The sequence below is a fragment of the Hemitrygon akajei genome, chromosome 13, assembly GCF_048418815.1.
Source record: "Hemitrygon akajei chromosome 13, sHemAka1.3, whole genome shotgun sequence".
In the NCBI taxonomy this organism is placed as follows: Eukaryota; Metazoa; Chordata; class Chondrichthyes; order Myliobatiformes; family Dasyatidae; genus Hemitrygon; species Hemitrygon akajei.
In genome coordinates this window covers 49,116,466-49,132,602 of record NC_133136.1, presented here as the reverse complement: position 1 = coordinate 49,132,602, position 16,137 = coordinate 49,116,466, and the positions used below count along the sequence as shown (strand labels likewise).

The following is a 16,137-nucleotide window of genomic DNA, read 5'->3' as shown; positions in this document are numbered from 1 at the left end:
ATAAAATGCCCTTTGTACAACTTGTGCCAGTTCTAAAGGGCTAATATTTTAAAGCACTTAAGCTAGTTGTTATTATTCTCTTTGTCATAGTTGTGGAAAGTCGCAAAATGGAAACAAACCCTTTTACATTCAACTCTCTCCCCACCTCCTTCCCCCCACCCCACCATTTATACACATATAAATATATAGTAGGATGTGGAATAAAATGGGAGCACTGGGGGGGAACTCACAACTTCTTTTGAAATGCTACATTGCAAGACTTTGTAGGAAAATTGTAAATTGTTTTTTTTCTGGTTTTTCATTGTGGAATGTACTTCTCTTCTATTAGGTTTTGAATCTCCGAGCATTTCCAGTGCTAGTGAGTGTTGTAGAGAAAAAGCCTGCCATGCCACACAGACAGAAGAGTTATTGAAACCTAGAAACTCCAGTACAACCAAAGATGAATTGCAAGAAAAATCAAAGCGAAAGAAATTAAATGATGTCTCCTCTGGTATGTTATGACAGGCCTTCTGGTGTCAGTTCACATTTACTTTATCCATATTTCTAAAGATGCTATATAGTTGTTTAAAATATTTGTATTAAACTGTAAAAATAAGTTTTATAAATACTGTTAAAACAGTCTCAATTGGAAAATGTTATGAAATTATTTCTACATTCAAAAATACAATTATTTTTGTAGCAATTCCACATGGTAATATTCATGGCATTTTAAAACCGGTAAGTTCCGTAACTGAAACCTTCACATTAGAAGGCAATTTTTGGTATAAAAACTATTTAACTGATGTTGATTTTAAAATGTTTATAAATTTAGTATAAGTTGATGGATTTATAAAAAATGTTTGTCAAATTTTATGACTATGGGCATAAAAGTGCTTTAGCACATTAAGTTACCGATTGTTGTTTCAGTGACCTTTTGCAAATACATAGCAGTATCTAAGTATTCTTTTATTAGTTAAAGCTTTATTGTCCTTGCTGAGGACACTGAGATTGCAGTGTTACTCCATTTGGTGCAAACACCATGCTGGTATTTCAATTACTAAAAATGACAAAATTTTAAAATAATGTCTGAGTTATTTAGAGTGTCATCTAAGTTACATCTGAATTAAAAACAATCAACTCTAAAATGGGGCATTGTTCAATTGCATGGCAGCCCTGGGGGTGGGGGGAGCTGTATTTCCGTCTGGATGTCTGTGCAGAGAGGCTTCCATATACCCTGCTGTAGGGTAGGAGATTTCACAGGTAACTACTAGGGTGGGATGAGTCCATCATGATTTTTGCAGGTCTGCCATAGGCATCGTGAGTTGTAGATGGTTTCTATAGCTGGTAGTTGTGTCCCAATGATGTACTGTGCAGTCAATCTTGTTGCAGCTAATGTACCATACTGTCACGGAGTAGGTAGGTATGCTATCAATTGCACATCAATAAAGATTTTGGGACAGATACTATAGGTGTTGCTGAGCCTTCCTTACTATCAAAGAGGTGCAAGAGAGCTAGTCTGTGATGTTCACTCCCAAGAACTTAAAGCTGGAGACCCTTTCCACTGCTTCACCATTTATGAGTAGTGGAGCTTGTTCATACCTTTTTGATATCTTGAAATCAATAATCATTTCGTTTTTTTCAACGTTATGTGAAAGGTTATGGTGCTTGCACCATTCGGACAGTTTCTGTATCTCCTCTCTGTATGCTGTTTCATTGTTATTTGTAATTAATCCAATCACTGAAAGCAAATTTAGTGATGGAATTGGTGACATAGGCAGAGGCACAGTCATGAGTGAAAAGAGTGTAAAGGAGTGAGCTCAGTACATGTTCCTGTTGTGTGTCAGTGTTCAGGGTTAGGGAGGTTGATGTGTACTTGTCTCGTCTGACTGGGTGTGATTGGTAAGAAAGTTCAGAATCCAGTTGCAGATTGATGTATTCAGTCCCTGTTTGTGTAGTTTACCTTGTTAGTGAGCATGGTGTTGAAAGCAGAAGTGTAGTCGATTTTAAAAAGCATTCTGGCATAGGTGTCCTTGTGCTCCAGGTGTTCCAGTATGATCTGGAAAGTGATGGAAGTGGTGTCTTCAGTTGATTTGTTTGCGTTAGAGGCAAACTGGTGCTGGTCCAGAGTAGCAGGGATGATAGATAGATAGATAGATACTTTATTCATCCCCATGGGGAAATTGATGTTCTTAATGTGGGACATAACCAGTCTCTCCAGGCACTTGGCAGCTATGGGGGTGAGTGTTACCACTCTGTAGTTGTTGAGGCACATTACCACTAGCTGCTTTGGGATTGGTATGACGGTTGGTGTTTTGAAGCATGCAGAGACCACAGCAAGGGATGGATAGAAGTTATAGATTTCAGTAAAAACATTTGCCAGCTGGTCAGCGCAGTCCTTGAAGACCCTCATGGGTATGCTGTTTGGTCCGGCTGCTCTGCATGTGTTGATACTGCGGAGAGTACATTTCACCTCGTGTGCTCAGTTGTCACGGACCTCCTCAGGTGTCAAGGACTTTATTATTGTCCCTGTTAAAACAAGCAATGAAGTTTTTTTAGCTCCTCAGCTAGTGTGGCAGATAAATAGGAAATATTTTTTTGATAGTCAGTGATGGACCTGATGCCTTCCCACATGCGTCAGCGATTGCCATTATTGAAGTGTGCCTCTATCTGTTGGAATTATAGGGCATTACAGCACAGAAACTGGCTCTTAAGCTCTGCAGCAAGTCCTGACAGTCCCTGCTCTCTTTTTAATTCTGGCGCTTTCTTAACACAAGTAATGTCTCATGCAATCTGACGCTCTGCTGAAATTGTCATTTGAGTAATTCGAGTTGGGTAACTCCAAAATTTCATGAAAGGAAACAAAAATGCCTCAATGAGAGAGTGTGTTATATTTGCATAAGCTACTCTATCTTTAAATATTCATTGTGCATGCTCTGGATCACTTCTTAAAAAAAGTTAAATTTCTTGAGTAATTACGGCAGGTTGATTTATCTGATAAATTGAAATGTAGCTGATGAGTAGCTTTAGTCAGAATGTCATATGCGTGTTAATGCCCATCAATAGAACAGTTGATGGGATAAATGTTACATTTGTACTTCATTACAGATTTTATATTTCAATAATATGAAAGGGCAAAAAAAAATCCAGCAATGTACATTATGTTCAAAATACTCCCATCGCTGTTTTTAAAAATGCATTGTTTTAAGTATGAAGACACTACAGTTTGCTTTATCTTTTAGTGCAAATCCTCAATAAAACACTTCAGTGGAGTGCCTTACGCTAAAGTGATTAATGCTAAAAATGTGAACTTTGTATTTAAAAACAAGAATAAAAATCAGAGTCACTTTTAGGGGAATCTTGTGAGATCAGACTTAAAATGTGCAAATGGCAAGGTGGATTAAATGTTAGTAGTTGTTTCTGTCATCAGCAATTTCTTCATACAAGAAGTCCATTCTGTTCATAGTTGGCTGACTAAAAAATATTTTCTTACTAAATTCTGCACTTCAACAAAGATAGGAACAAAGGTATAAGCAATGTTGCATTTCATTTCATCCTCTTTACACTAACAATTACATTTAACTAATTTGAAATAATTTGGCAAGTTTCAAATTTAAGTGTCTTAGAAGTAGCATCTTAATTCATAATTTACATATGAAATTGAAGAAAATGGGTACTAAAGGTGTGAGAATGGGGTTAGCTTAAAAATTACTTGGTAATTTATATTCGGGTAGGAAATGTGTATTACCAACAGTGCACTTGGACAGTGTTCTGTAATGAACGTTTAAAAACTATTATTTAAAAGCTCTTTCCTGTTGCTGCATAATTTTCAAAATGAATAAAGTCAAGCTTCATTTAATTTTGTGTGTGCATGTAATGTTTCTAATTTTTTTTTGCTTAGGGTTTATTTTGCACTCTTGATCCCTTTTCTGTATTGCAATAATTTTTCCAATAAGTACATGGTGTTTAGTACAAATTACTACCTGTATGTCCCCCTTTCCTACAGCACATGCTAGGGGAGCACTGTTCGAATCTAACAGAAATGCATGCAGTGAAGCACCAGGTAATTTACCTTTTAAGCAAATAACTGAAGAAAGTAGCTGCTTTGGGCTGTGGTCTGTTCTGTTTTCCTTTAGTTATGTTGCTTGTAATAAATGTGTTCAATAGTAAATGAAGTTCCAGCTCACACGGAAGTACTGTTTTTTCTATGACAAGCAGCTGCATCAAACATTTTTAAACTTGAGGCTTGATTAAATAGGCTTCTAATTTTGTTTGAGTTAAGTACAGAATTAGCAGGGAGTACCATAGATTTTTGATATTAATGCTTATTCTACTAAAACAAAATTTAACTTGTTCCTGACATAAGGATGTCATTAACATTAGTGGCATATACTGCTCATCCCATTTATCCTAGAAGATGGTAATGAGCCACCACCTTGAGTCTACGTGGTATACCACTCTCCTTGATTTTGACTCTGTCACAACTACAGTAAATATCCCAAATTAAGATAGTATGTGATCTGAGGTAATGTGGCCTAGTTGTTATTCCTTGTATTTTCTGCCTTTGTCATTCTGAATGTTTAATACATAGGGCACTACAAATAACATGGTGCAAGTGCTTACTAGATGTTGAAATATGTCCAGCTGATATCTTCAGGTTACTAAGTTGTTTAAAGGTGGGCACCTTCTCTGTTGCTAAGTATCAAGCCCGCTGGTGTTCATTCATATTACTAACGACTGTATGTTTAACCAGGAGCTGAGTTTTTTTTAGGAGCAAAACCTATTTTGGTCTTGTGTAATTAATTGGTAGCACCAATTCGATGTGAAGTACACAAAGTAAAACTGATTTGAAAGATCTGTTGCAATAATGGAGTATGGCAGATGGGGAAAATGCTGAAATTAAAATATCTGTAAAACTTAGCAAAGCATGTAAAATTTAATGAACTGATAACAGTTCAAGGAACGATCATTGATGTGAACATATTAAATCTGGTTAATTTGTTTTGAAGGTTTAAAATATCAAACTTTTAATGTGGAAATTAGTTACTGAGTAAAATTAAGATCAATTTTTTGAATAATAATTCCCTAATTTATCTTTTTTTCTAATTCAGTGAAATTTTGATTTTTCTGTTGTAGAAACTAGTAGTGACTTTTCACTTTTTGAAGCTCTACGTGATAATATATATTCTGAAGTGGCAACTTTAATTTCCCAGAATGAATCAAGGCCCCATTTTCTTATTGAACTGTTCCATGAACTTCAGTTGCTTAATACTGATTATCTTCGGCAGCGGGCTCTTTATGTCTTACAGGTACAGTACATTTAAATAACAAATCCCAAGTTATCATTATAATACTTCATTCTTTCTAAAAAGTTTTTTCATTCTAGGATGTAGTAACACAACATCTTTCAGAGAAGAGATGCAAAGGAGGAGAGCATACTTTATCACAGAGTTCACCCATATGGATGACATGCAATTCAGAACTGACTCCTAGTGAGAGTTTGGCTACAAGTGATGATGAGGTTAGTGATTAAGATGTCTTGAACCAACATTGCCAACATTGATTGAGTTAAATAAGGTGATATGATTCAGGTTTTGAAATGAGTCTTTTTGAGTTCCACATTAGAATTTAGAAATCCAGCACTAAAATAAAGAAATCAAAGTGGTATAGCAGTGCGATTTTTCTTGGTTTTCCTTGGGTGCTCAGAAGTGTTTTTATTGAAGTTTAAATTTGTTTCACATTGTTGGTTATGTAGCAAAAGTAACAAAGTTAGGAACAAAGAAGAAAAATCAGCATATTAAATTTAGTTCATCAAAAATCATATGCAATTTGTAATTTTGGCAAAAAATAATGAGTTTTGATACTTCCTAATCAATAGGTTTTTAAGACTTACTGAAAACACCCAGAAGTACCTCTAATATTTTATTTTCCATCATGAAAAAGTTAACAGCTTTGCTGTTATGGGTGAAATCTTAATATTTTGGTCAATCAATCATTGTATTGAAAAAATAAAACAGCTTCCCTTGCTGCTTCTCTCTCCACTCCACAGAAAAGCAAATGCTTTAGAATCAGAATCAGAATCCTCACTCAGAACACCCAGTGTTCTGTGCTTAGATACAAGGCTAATGTGAATACCAGAAGTACACAAAAGTCTGCGTTGTTTTCTGTATAAATTACCTTTATGCTGAGTTTAAGATTTGTGTCACTGCTCTTGCATCCTTGTGTATGGGACACATATAGATGATGACAACCAAAAAATATAAGGTTATTTATTAATTGTTTTAAGATGAAGATAATTGCTTTAAAAAGATTAAATGGCCATTGGTTTTTTTGCAGTTCTACTGTGGGGACTTTTTTTTTTAGATGACAAAAATTCTACATATTTGCTTCATGGTATCTTTGAACAATTATTGTCAGGCCATTTTAGTAAAATTGTCTATGGGTTGCAGTTAACAGTGCAAAAAAAGCACCTTTGCTAGCAGTAAAAGCAAAGAACAATGTATATGAACTGTATGTAGCTGCTTTTGTGCTCAGCCGCTGTGAACTGTGCTTTATAGATTTTAGCTAACTGCTGCAAAGGACAACTTTTCAGCAGTTATATGTTAGTGGAAAGGAGAAGGTTAGAAATATTTAATTGAAACAAGAAATATTTCAGAGGATAAAATCAATTATGGTGGAGCACAGAACAGCAAGCCAAGTAATCAAGAGATGGGATTAGAGAGAAAATACTTTGAAAGAATAATGAAGGTACAGTAATAATGTCTTCCATGTTAATAAATAATTCAAGATGCTTATTAGTGTTATTAAGCAGAAAGTGATAATTCTATGGCTTAGAGCTCATTAATACCCAATTGTTATTACAGAAATACTCGAGCTTGATGCACATTTCCAATCTTGAGTTGAAGAAACACTATAATTTTTGTTTTTTTAAAAAATATTGCTGAAGGCAGGGGAATGGATATGGTTATAGGTGGGTTTAAATATGCAGGTGGAAATTTAGAGTTGTTATCAGATCAGTTAAGCAGAGAAGTGATGAGCATACAGAAATACAAGTTTAGTATAATGACAATAGAATTTTAGGTGATTTTGTTTATGGAGGGTGAAAAATTAAATTTATTGGGGAGCAATGGAGTAGTTAAATCTAGAAGCAACTGATTCACAGATGAAGATTTCATAGTAGGATTGTAAACAATTGATGTTGGAAAACTGAAGAACATAAAAGCTATCAGCTGAAAAGGAGTGGGGGATAAAGAAAACTGAATGGAAGAAAACATGAACTGCAAGTAAAGGTAGCAACTAAAATCAATGAAAAAGGAACATGACTATTTACCAGTGTGCTGCAGATAAATTGGATGCATTAAAGAAAGAAAACTTTGATTAAATGTGTGATGATAGTCTAGTGTACTCAGCAATATATAGCCTCTGCAGCAGGGAGGAATGAAAGGAAACCTATCAAAAGGGAAAATGGAAATAGGTTATTATATTATTCCAACAAAAGGCAAGAAATTAGGCAAAAAGAAAGGAATTTCTAAATCTCCTTGAAAATTTACTTCAGTGTCTGTATAGGGATGCCTTAGGGCAGGGGATTGGAGTGGAAAAGAAAAATAAGTTTGCATTTCTGTCCTAAGTTATTAAATGAATGGGTTTTGAAATTAAACGAGGGGTCTCAAACTGAAACATTAATTCCTCATATCCTGAAGTCTGATATCCAGTTCTGTTGCAACCTGAAATGTTGACCCTTTCATTATCTCCACAGAGGCTGCTTGGCCTGCTGAATTCCTCCAGCAATTTAATCTGTGCTTCATGTATATTCAGTCTCTCATGTCTCCTGAATTGTTAATTCTGCTTGTCTTTCCACAGATTTTTCTTTTTCTGTTTCTTTCCGACATCACCTGTTCTTATTGTGGACCTACAGTGTCCGCAGTTTTTGATTTTCTTAACTCATAATCTATTTATTACTTGGACAAATGCTATAACCTGTGGATATATGCATAGCAAAGTCTCAAGCATTCAGTTAACTATTTTGATGTGTTTCGATAATAGATGAGAGCAAAATTGTAGTCAAAACACTGAGAAATTACTCTTGTCTTAAGTGGGATGTACATAGTTTCAATTATTACATTATACCTGCACTTGGGAGATCTTTAATTTCTTTTTAAAATTTTTAGGAGATATGTGACAAGACTACTGAGCAACAACCTCTGACAGAGATTCAGCAGAATGAAAATGTAGAGTACATTGAATCTTTCGATAATTCCAGTTCATTGTCTGCTTCCTCTAATTTAGAGCCCTTTGCCAATGATGACCTAGGTAAGCATTTTCCAACTGTTTGTATAAATTCACTTCCATTCAATTTGTATTCTATCTTGATAAAATAACATTTCAATGAGTTCAACTCAGATAAGTGTGAGGTAGTTCATTTTGGTAGGTCAAATATGGTGGCAGAATATAGTATTAATGGTAAGACTCTTGGCAGTGTGGAGGATCAGAAGGATCTTGGGGTCTGAGTCCATAGGACACTCAAAGCTGCTACGCAGGTTGACTCCGTGGTTAAGAAGGCATATGGTGCATTGGGAATCAATCGTGGGTCTGAGTTTAAGAGCTGAGAGGTAATGTTGCAGCTATGTAGGACCTGACCAGACCCCACTTGGGGTACTGTGCTCAATTCTGGTCGCCTCAGGATGTGGAAACCATAGAAAGGGTGCAGAGGAGATTTACAAGGATGTTGCCTTGATTGGGGAGCATGCCTTATGAGAATAGGTTGAGTGAACTCGGCCTTTTCTCCCTGGAGCAACGGAGGATGAGAGGTAACCTGATAGAGGTGTATAAGATGATGAGAGGCATTGATTGTGTGGATAGTCAAAGGCTTTCCCCCAGGGCTGAAATGGCTAGCATGAGAAGGCATAGTTTTAAGGTGCTTGGAAGTAGGTTCAGAGGAGATGTCAGGGGTAAGTTTTTTACGCAGAGGGTGGTGAGTGTGTGGACTGGGCAGGTGGTGGAGGCAGAAACGATAGGGTCTTTTAAGAGACTCCTGGATGGCTACAAGGAGCTTAGAAAAATAGAGGGCTATGGGTAAAGCCTAGGTAGTTCTAAGGCAGGGACATGTTTGGCACAGCTTTGTAAGCCGAAGGGCCTGTATCGTGCTGTATGTTTTCTATGTTCTCTGATTTTTAATATATGCAGAGGCAGAAATGTTCAATTCCTCCTTTCCTATAATGTGCTTTTTATGCATGCAGGTAATACTGTCATACACCTAGACAAGGCCCTATCCAGGATAAAGGAGTATGAACGTGTCAAATTTGAAGGTCAAAATAATCAAAATTCAGAAGTCTGCACCAGTGCCATTGAATGTGCTGACGGTAATCTGGAAAGAATAAAATAATATCAAATGAAAAATATGCTGTCATTTATACTTATTTCATCAACTGATTGGGCATTTGGTAAATTACTAGAATTTAGTGGACTTGTTCAGTGAGTGAATGAAAAAGCAATAACGTGTTTTATGTTGCAGAAAAGAGTAAGGGACAGGACTACAGGGTGGTGGAGACTATGAAAAAGATGTTTGATAAGATGGGGACCAAGAGTGAGTGACCTACACTTTTGGTGCTTGCTGAGTGAGGGTTGTGAAGGTTTGTTAATCACAAATGGTCTGTCTCAAAGTGGTGTGAACAAAAATAGGTGAGAGAAAGAAGTAAAAGTAACATGGGTAGCATTGATTATATTCCCATTTAATGACATTTAGACAGAAATGTTGGGATGAGACAGTGTCATTATCTAGAAAGTAATGCTGATTTTGGTAGCCCCTTGAATTATTGAAGTTTAATGATTCTCTTACATAAATACCTTCTTCATGTAGAACTCAACTTGAGGCAGTTCTGTAAATCGAAAGTAGTATTGTTTGGTGCCAGTGTAGCTTTAAATTGTAAATGACCTCTTGTTTCTAGCCATCTATAAGTAATTTAGTTGTCCTGACATCATTTCAGTCATATTCATGACTTTGAAATAGGATTATGAAGCTAGATTGGAATAGTGGTCCTGGATATCACTTGTCTGAGCATATTAATAGAGCAGAATGGTATAAATCTTAAAATTGTGATATATTTTCCAATGGAACATAAGTCATAAGATTGAGGGTCTTATGTCACATGAGAATTTGAAGCAGGATATGATCCATTCTGACTACTTTGTTAAGGAACAATACCAGAAGCTAACTGAGGTGATTTTAAAGTTAGAAGACTTCAGAATTTGTTTGTTATCAAATCTGGGAAGGTATTTGCTTGCTGTGTTGTTGACTTTGATTCAGACATTAAGGAAAGGCCTTCAGATAAGCCTTTTCTTCCAAGAGCATAGGAAGACCACACACAAACTGAAACTTTTTAGGCTGTGTTAATTTGTTTCTTTTAATGATACCACCAGGCTTTTCAATAGCTCCGTGGATTCTGCATTGGACAAGATCTATACGAAAGATCCAAATAAAACAAAACGTTTATTTTCAGGGTGTTTTGATGGAAAAAATAAAAGTACCAGAATTTGAGACCCTTACTGCTGAAAGCATACTGGTCATAATTGCTCTACAATTGGCAGCTATGTGCAGGAGCCTAGAATTGGAAAATTGCAGAGTTCAGTGAGTGCCCTTTGGCTGTGGAGCAAAGGGTGAAGTAATTTGAATGTAAAGATATGGATTTTACAATTGAGATGTGGATTAACTGGGAATCTGTGTAGACTAAGCACAACTATGATGATTTCTGAAGAGCAAACACGAGGAAATCTGCAGATGCTGGAAATTCAAACAACAACACACACAAAATGCTGGTAGAACACAGCATTTCTGATTTCTGAAGGTTGTTTTTGCACTTCTTAAATGCATCAATGGATCTCAGAATCTGTTGGAGTAGTCATTTCAGAAGCAGTAGAGTTGAGGCGGGGAGAGAAGGGTGCAATTATGGATCAAAAGCAGATGTGCTGGAAGAATTCAGCCAGTCACGCAGTATCTGTGGAAAGAGAAATTAGTCAGTAGTTTATGTCATGACTTCCTCAAAGCTTGTAATTAGATAGATACCAAGATAACTAATGGTCTGGTTCATCCTTTGTTTATGTTGAGGAACTTCCAGTTCACCCAGTATTGGATATTAGAAATGTCATATGCCAGTTTAATAACAAAGTCTGGGGTTGAATGCAGAAGTGGTGAGGTGTCAGGATTATCTGCATAAAAGTGGGATTGGGGTCACTTTCTGGATCGGAAAAAGCAGATTTTGTACATGTGTAATTTGGAAATAATCTTTCCAATTGCTTTGAGTTCTTGGTAACTGCTTGTATATGCAATAGATCAAATTTTTATTTTCTTTTTATGAATTCAGGTGGATATGTAGCTGGAAGTAGCTTTGTGATGGATCACACCACTGACACTTCTGACATTAATTGCCCTCGCATAGACACTCAACAACTGGACAAGCAAATAAAGGCTATCATGACAGAAGTAATCCCATTTCTGAAGGTGCGATACAAGTATTTCTGTTAACAGTGAGACATAATATTGTTCTCTTGGATTTCCCTGTGACTAAAGTTCTTCAGGATGAACCAAAAGGCACTGGGTGGCATTCTGTGCTGAATTCCAATGTTTGTATGGCAGCTCCTATAATTGTGCTGTACAGCTTGTCTTAGGAGCCTGATTAGTACTTAAGAATCAAGGCCAGGTGGTTAACCTGCCAAGACAATCAGTCAGTCAGGTATATCAGATGAAATATGGTGACCACAGCAGACTGTCCAAAAATGAAGTCATTTGCATACTAAATGGATATTTACCGTAGTTATCACTATGAAGATATTTTCCTAATACACCATTCTTATGTTTGGAAGTATTGGATTTTGCCATTATTGAACAGCTCAGCATTCATTCCTTTGAGAAAGCTGAAGTACAGGCAAATTGACATGCTTGCAATGTCTGCTGTCTAAAAGGAGAAATTTCAATCAACACTCCTTGTGAGGAGAACATTTGTGAATTGCCATTTCATTTTATCCATAGTACCTTAATGAAATCTATATTTTTCCTTTGAGTCAGTGTTCTTTATTTACTGTAATCCATGTAATTTTGAAATTTGTGGAGTAGGAATTTATTGTTACTTATGCTGTTCAAATCATTAGAGTCCAGAAAAAATGTCAGCACTATTTCCAGTTGTCAAATCTGTCCTGATGGAGGTGATGTAGATCTGAGAATTATGCTCAAGCTCCAGGGTTGGAAGGGAGGACAGTGAAAAGCCAGATAGAACTAATCTATCAACATGTCTAAGTAGCAAAAAAAATGAAAATTTGTGTTCTACTTCTGGTTAATTCTTTTCAGGAACACATGGATGATGTCTGCTCTCCACAGTTGCTAACAACTATTGGGTGCATGGTGTTAGAACTTACACAGCAGAATGATGAAAGCAAGGAATTTGTCAAGTTCTTTCATAAACAACTAGGTGCCATACTTCAGGTTTGTACTTAACTGAATTCTTATTTTTAGACATGCTAGTATGTTCATTAGGGTCATTCTGGTTAATGTACTAAATCCTTGCTGTAAACCAAAATGTGAGATGAGGAAGGGAGGATACATGAGCCAAACACATATAGTAGTGCAAAAGGGACATGGCTAAAAGATAGATTGTACTCAGGAACTACTTAATAATCTTATAAGAGTGTCAACGAACCTGGTGGTAGTTGCACTTGTTTGCAAGCTTCTGTATCTGTTGCCTGATGGAAAAGGGAAGAAGAGAGAATGTGAGAAACTGGGTGGAACCTTTGATTATGCTGGTTGCTTAACTAAGGCGGGAGGGGAGGTTAGTTTCTGTGATGGGCTGAGCTGTGTCCTCAACCTTCTGTTTCTTGTGGTCACATGCTGAGAAGTTGTCATACTAAGCCATTAGACATCCAGACAAAATGCTTTCTTTGTTGCATCAATAAAAATTGATGAGGGTCAATGGAAAATACCAAATTTCCTTAGCCTCCCTTGGAAGCAGAGGTGTTGGTGAGCTTCATTGGCCATGGTGTTAATGTGGCTGGGCCATGACAGGCTACTAGTGATGTTCACATCTAGGAACTTGAAACTGTCAACCCTCTTAACCTTAACACTATTCGTATAGAAACATAGAAAACCTACAGCACAATACAGGCCCTTTGGCCTACAAAGCTATGATGAATATGTCCCTACCTTAGAAATTACTAGGTTTACCTATAGCCCTCTATTTTTCTAAGGTCCATGTACCTATCCAAAAGTCTCTGAAAAGGTATCTGCCTCCACCACTGTTGCCGGCAGCCCATTCCACGCACTCACCACTCTCTGAGTAAAAAAACTTACCCCTGACATCACCTCTGTACCTACTCCCCAGCACTTTAAACCTGTGTCCTCTTGTGGCAACCATTTCAGCCCTGGGGAAAAGTCTCTGACTATCTACATGATCAATCCCTCTCATCCTCCGTCACTCCAAGGAGAAAAGGCTGAGTTCACTCAACCTATTCTCGTAAGCCATGCTCCCCAATCCAGGCAACATCCTTGTAAATCTCCTCTGCACCCTTTCTGTGGCTTCCACAGCCTTCCTGTAGTGGGGCGACCAGAACTGAGCACAGTACTCCAAGCGGGGTCTGACCAGGGTCCTATATAGCTGCAACATTACCTCTTGGCTCCTAAATTCAATTCCACGATTGATGAAGGCCAATACACCGTACACCTTCTTAACCACAGAGTCAACCTGTGCAGCCGCTTTGAGCGTCCTATGGACTCGGACCCCAAAATCCCTCTAATCCTCCACACTGCCAAGAGTCTTAGCATTTCATTTCATTTTTCAATCTTTTTATTGATTTCCAGTAAAAATATACAAATCAGAGGAGAAGTTTAGCAAACATATAATACAAAAGACACATAAACAGCAATAAAGAAAAGTATATATTGTCAAAATCAAATAGGTATGATGTTATGCTGTTATATATACAGTATAATCAAAAAACTACAACTCCTCTTAACAAATTGTAAAAAAAAATTGGAAATTTTTTTTATAAAGGGAAAAACAAATTGGAACAAAAAAACGGGGAAAAAAAGAAAGATTGGGTAGTCCATTTGAGGATAAAATTAGAAGAAAAAATAAAAAACATCCCTCCAGTCACCTCCGAACATTCACGGATAAGGATTTTCCCCAAAAAGAATAAAGAAAAATAAATAAATAAAAAATATATTAAATCAAGGAAAATATCGAATAAAGGGTCGCCAGACTTGCTCAAAATTAAAAGATGTATCAAACCTCCGGCTTCTAATTTTCTCCAAGCTTAGACATGACATAATGGAGGAGAGCCAATGGAAAACAGTAGGTGGATTAGATTCTTTCCAGTATAACAAGATAGCTCTCCTAGCCAGTGAAGTTGAAAAGGCTATCACATGTTGAGCAGAAGCAGATACTCTACCTACTTCCTCTGGAATAATCCCAAAAATTGCTGTAAGTGAATTGGGTTGAACATCCACAGCTATAACTGTAGATAGTATTCTAAACACATCTCTCCAAAAATTATTTAAGCTTACACAGGACCAAAACATATGAGTTAGAGTAGCTACCTCTACGTTACATCTGTCACAAATAGGGCTTATATTAGGAAATATATGCGCCAATTTATCTTTAGACATATGGGCCCTTTGTACTATCTTAAACTGAATTAAGGAATGGCGTGCACAGGTAGATGAATTATTAACTAGATAATAAATTTTACTTCATTGATCGTCTGAAAGTGAACGTTGAAGTTCTATTTCCCAAGTACGTTGAACCTTATCATTAGGCAACATGTGAGCATTCGTTACCTGTTTATAAATGATAGCTATTAATCGTTTTTGAAATGGTTTAAGCTGAAAAATAGCATAAGCCAAATTTGAAGAATAGGCCAAGGGATAATTCGGTAAAAAGTCATGTAAAAAATTCCTAACCTGTAAGTATCTTTAAAAAAAAGTATGAGAGATATCATATTTATACATTAACTGCGAAAAAGACATTAAACAATCCTGTAAGAATAAATCTAAAAAAGTTTTTATTCCCTTAGTTTTCATATTAAAAAAGCCTTATCCAGAGTTGGTTTAAAAAAAATTAGAATAAATATTACTAGAGAGTAAAAAATTATTTAATTCAAAAAATCTACGAAACTGAAACTAGATTTTTAAGGTATGTTTAATGATAGGGTTGAAAGCTTGTCTACTTATTCTGGAGAACGAAAAAGGAAGGGGAGCTCCTAATAAAGAAGCTAAAGAAAACCCCATTACCAAATTTTCCTCCAAATGTAACCATGGAGGGCGGTCCTGGTTATCTATATCATAAATCCAAAAAGTAATATAACGAATATTAATTTCCCAATAATACAATCTAAAGTTTGGTAGGACCAGTCCTTCATCTTTTTTTGATTTTTGCAATAAAAGATTATTCACTGTAGATCTTTTGTTATTCCAAACATAAGACAAAATCATAGAATCTATTTTATCAAAAAATGTTTTTGGAACAAAAGAGGGAACTGCTTGAAATATATATAAAAATTTTGGTAAAATAACCATTTTTATAGCAGTAATTCAACCTATCAATGACTTCGACATAGGCGACCATTTAGAAAGCGCTTGTTGAGTATATTCAATTAGAGGGGAAAAATTATGCTTATATAGGTCCTTAAAACTTTTAGTAATTTTGATACCGAGATAAGTGAAATAGTTTTTAGCAATATTAAAAGATATTTGATCATAATAATCAAAATGATTATTAATAGGAAATAATTCACTTCTATGTAAATTAAGTTTATGTCCAGAAAAAATACTAAATTCCGTAAATATAGATAGCATAAAAGATTTCCTAGGGTTTGAAATGTAAACTAATAAATCATCCGCATATAATGAAACCTTATGTAATTTATCCCCTCTCTTAATACCCTGCACAGAATTAGAATCCCTAACAGAAATAGCAAGTGGTTCTAGAACCAAATTAAATAATAAAGGACTAAGAGGACATCCCTGGTAGATTCCTCTGTATAATCTAAAATAAGGAGACTTTTGATTATTAGTTATAACCGCAGCCACCGGGGTATGGTAAATCAATTTAATCCAGGAAATAAATCCCGGGCCAAAATTAAGCCTCTTCAAAACCTGAAATAAGTAAGAGCACTTCACCC

The 16,137-nt window shown here is 36.1% G+C and overlaps 1 protein-coding gene across 4 annotated transcripts in view; it reads left to right on the top strand.

Annotated features, from left to right (window-relative positions):
* pcm1 (pericentriolar material 1) overlaps positions 1 to 16,137 on the top strand; it is a 112,138-nt gene that overhangs the window by 73,685 nt on the left and 22,316 nt on the right. For 3 of the 4 annotated variants that reach the window (XM_073064562.1, XM_073064561.1, XM_073064559.1), the window contains 8 exons: positions 329 to 490; positions 3,983 to 4,039; positions 5,113 to 5,285; positions 5,363 to 5,497; positions 8,145 to 8,286; positions 9,213 to 9,335; positions 11,334 to 11,470; positions 12,314 to 12,448. In XM_073064562.1, the coding sequence (XP_072920663.1) occupies positions 329 to 490; positions 3,983 to 4,039; positions 5,113 to 5,285; positions 5,363 to 5,497; positions 8,145 to 8,286; positions 9,213 to 9,335; positions 11,334 to 11,470; positions 12,314 to 12,448 (1,064 nt within the window). The remainder of the gene's footprint in view (positions 1 to 328; positions 491 to 3,982; positions 4,040 to 5,112; positions 5,286 to 5,362; positions 5,498 to 8,144; positions 8,287 to 9,212; positions 9,336 to 11,333; positions 11,471 to 12,313; positions 12,449 to 16,137) is intronic. The other variant, XM_073064560.1, reaches the window with a different exon arrangement.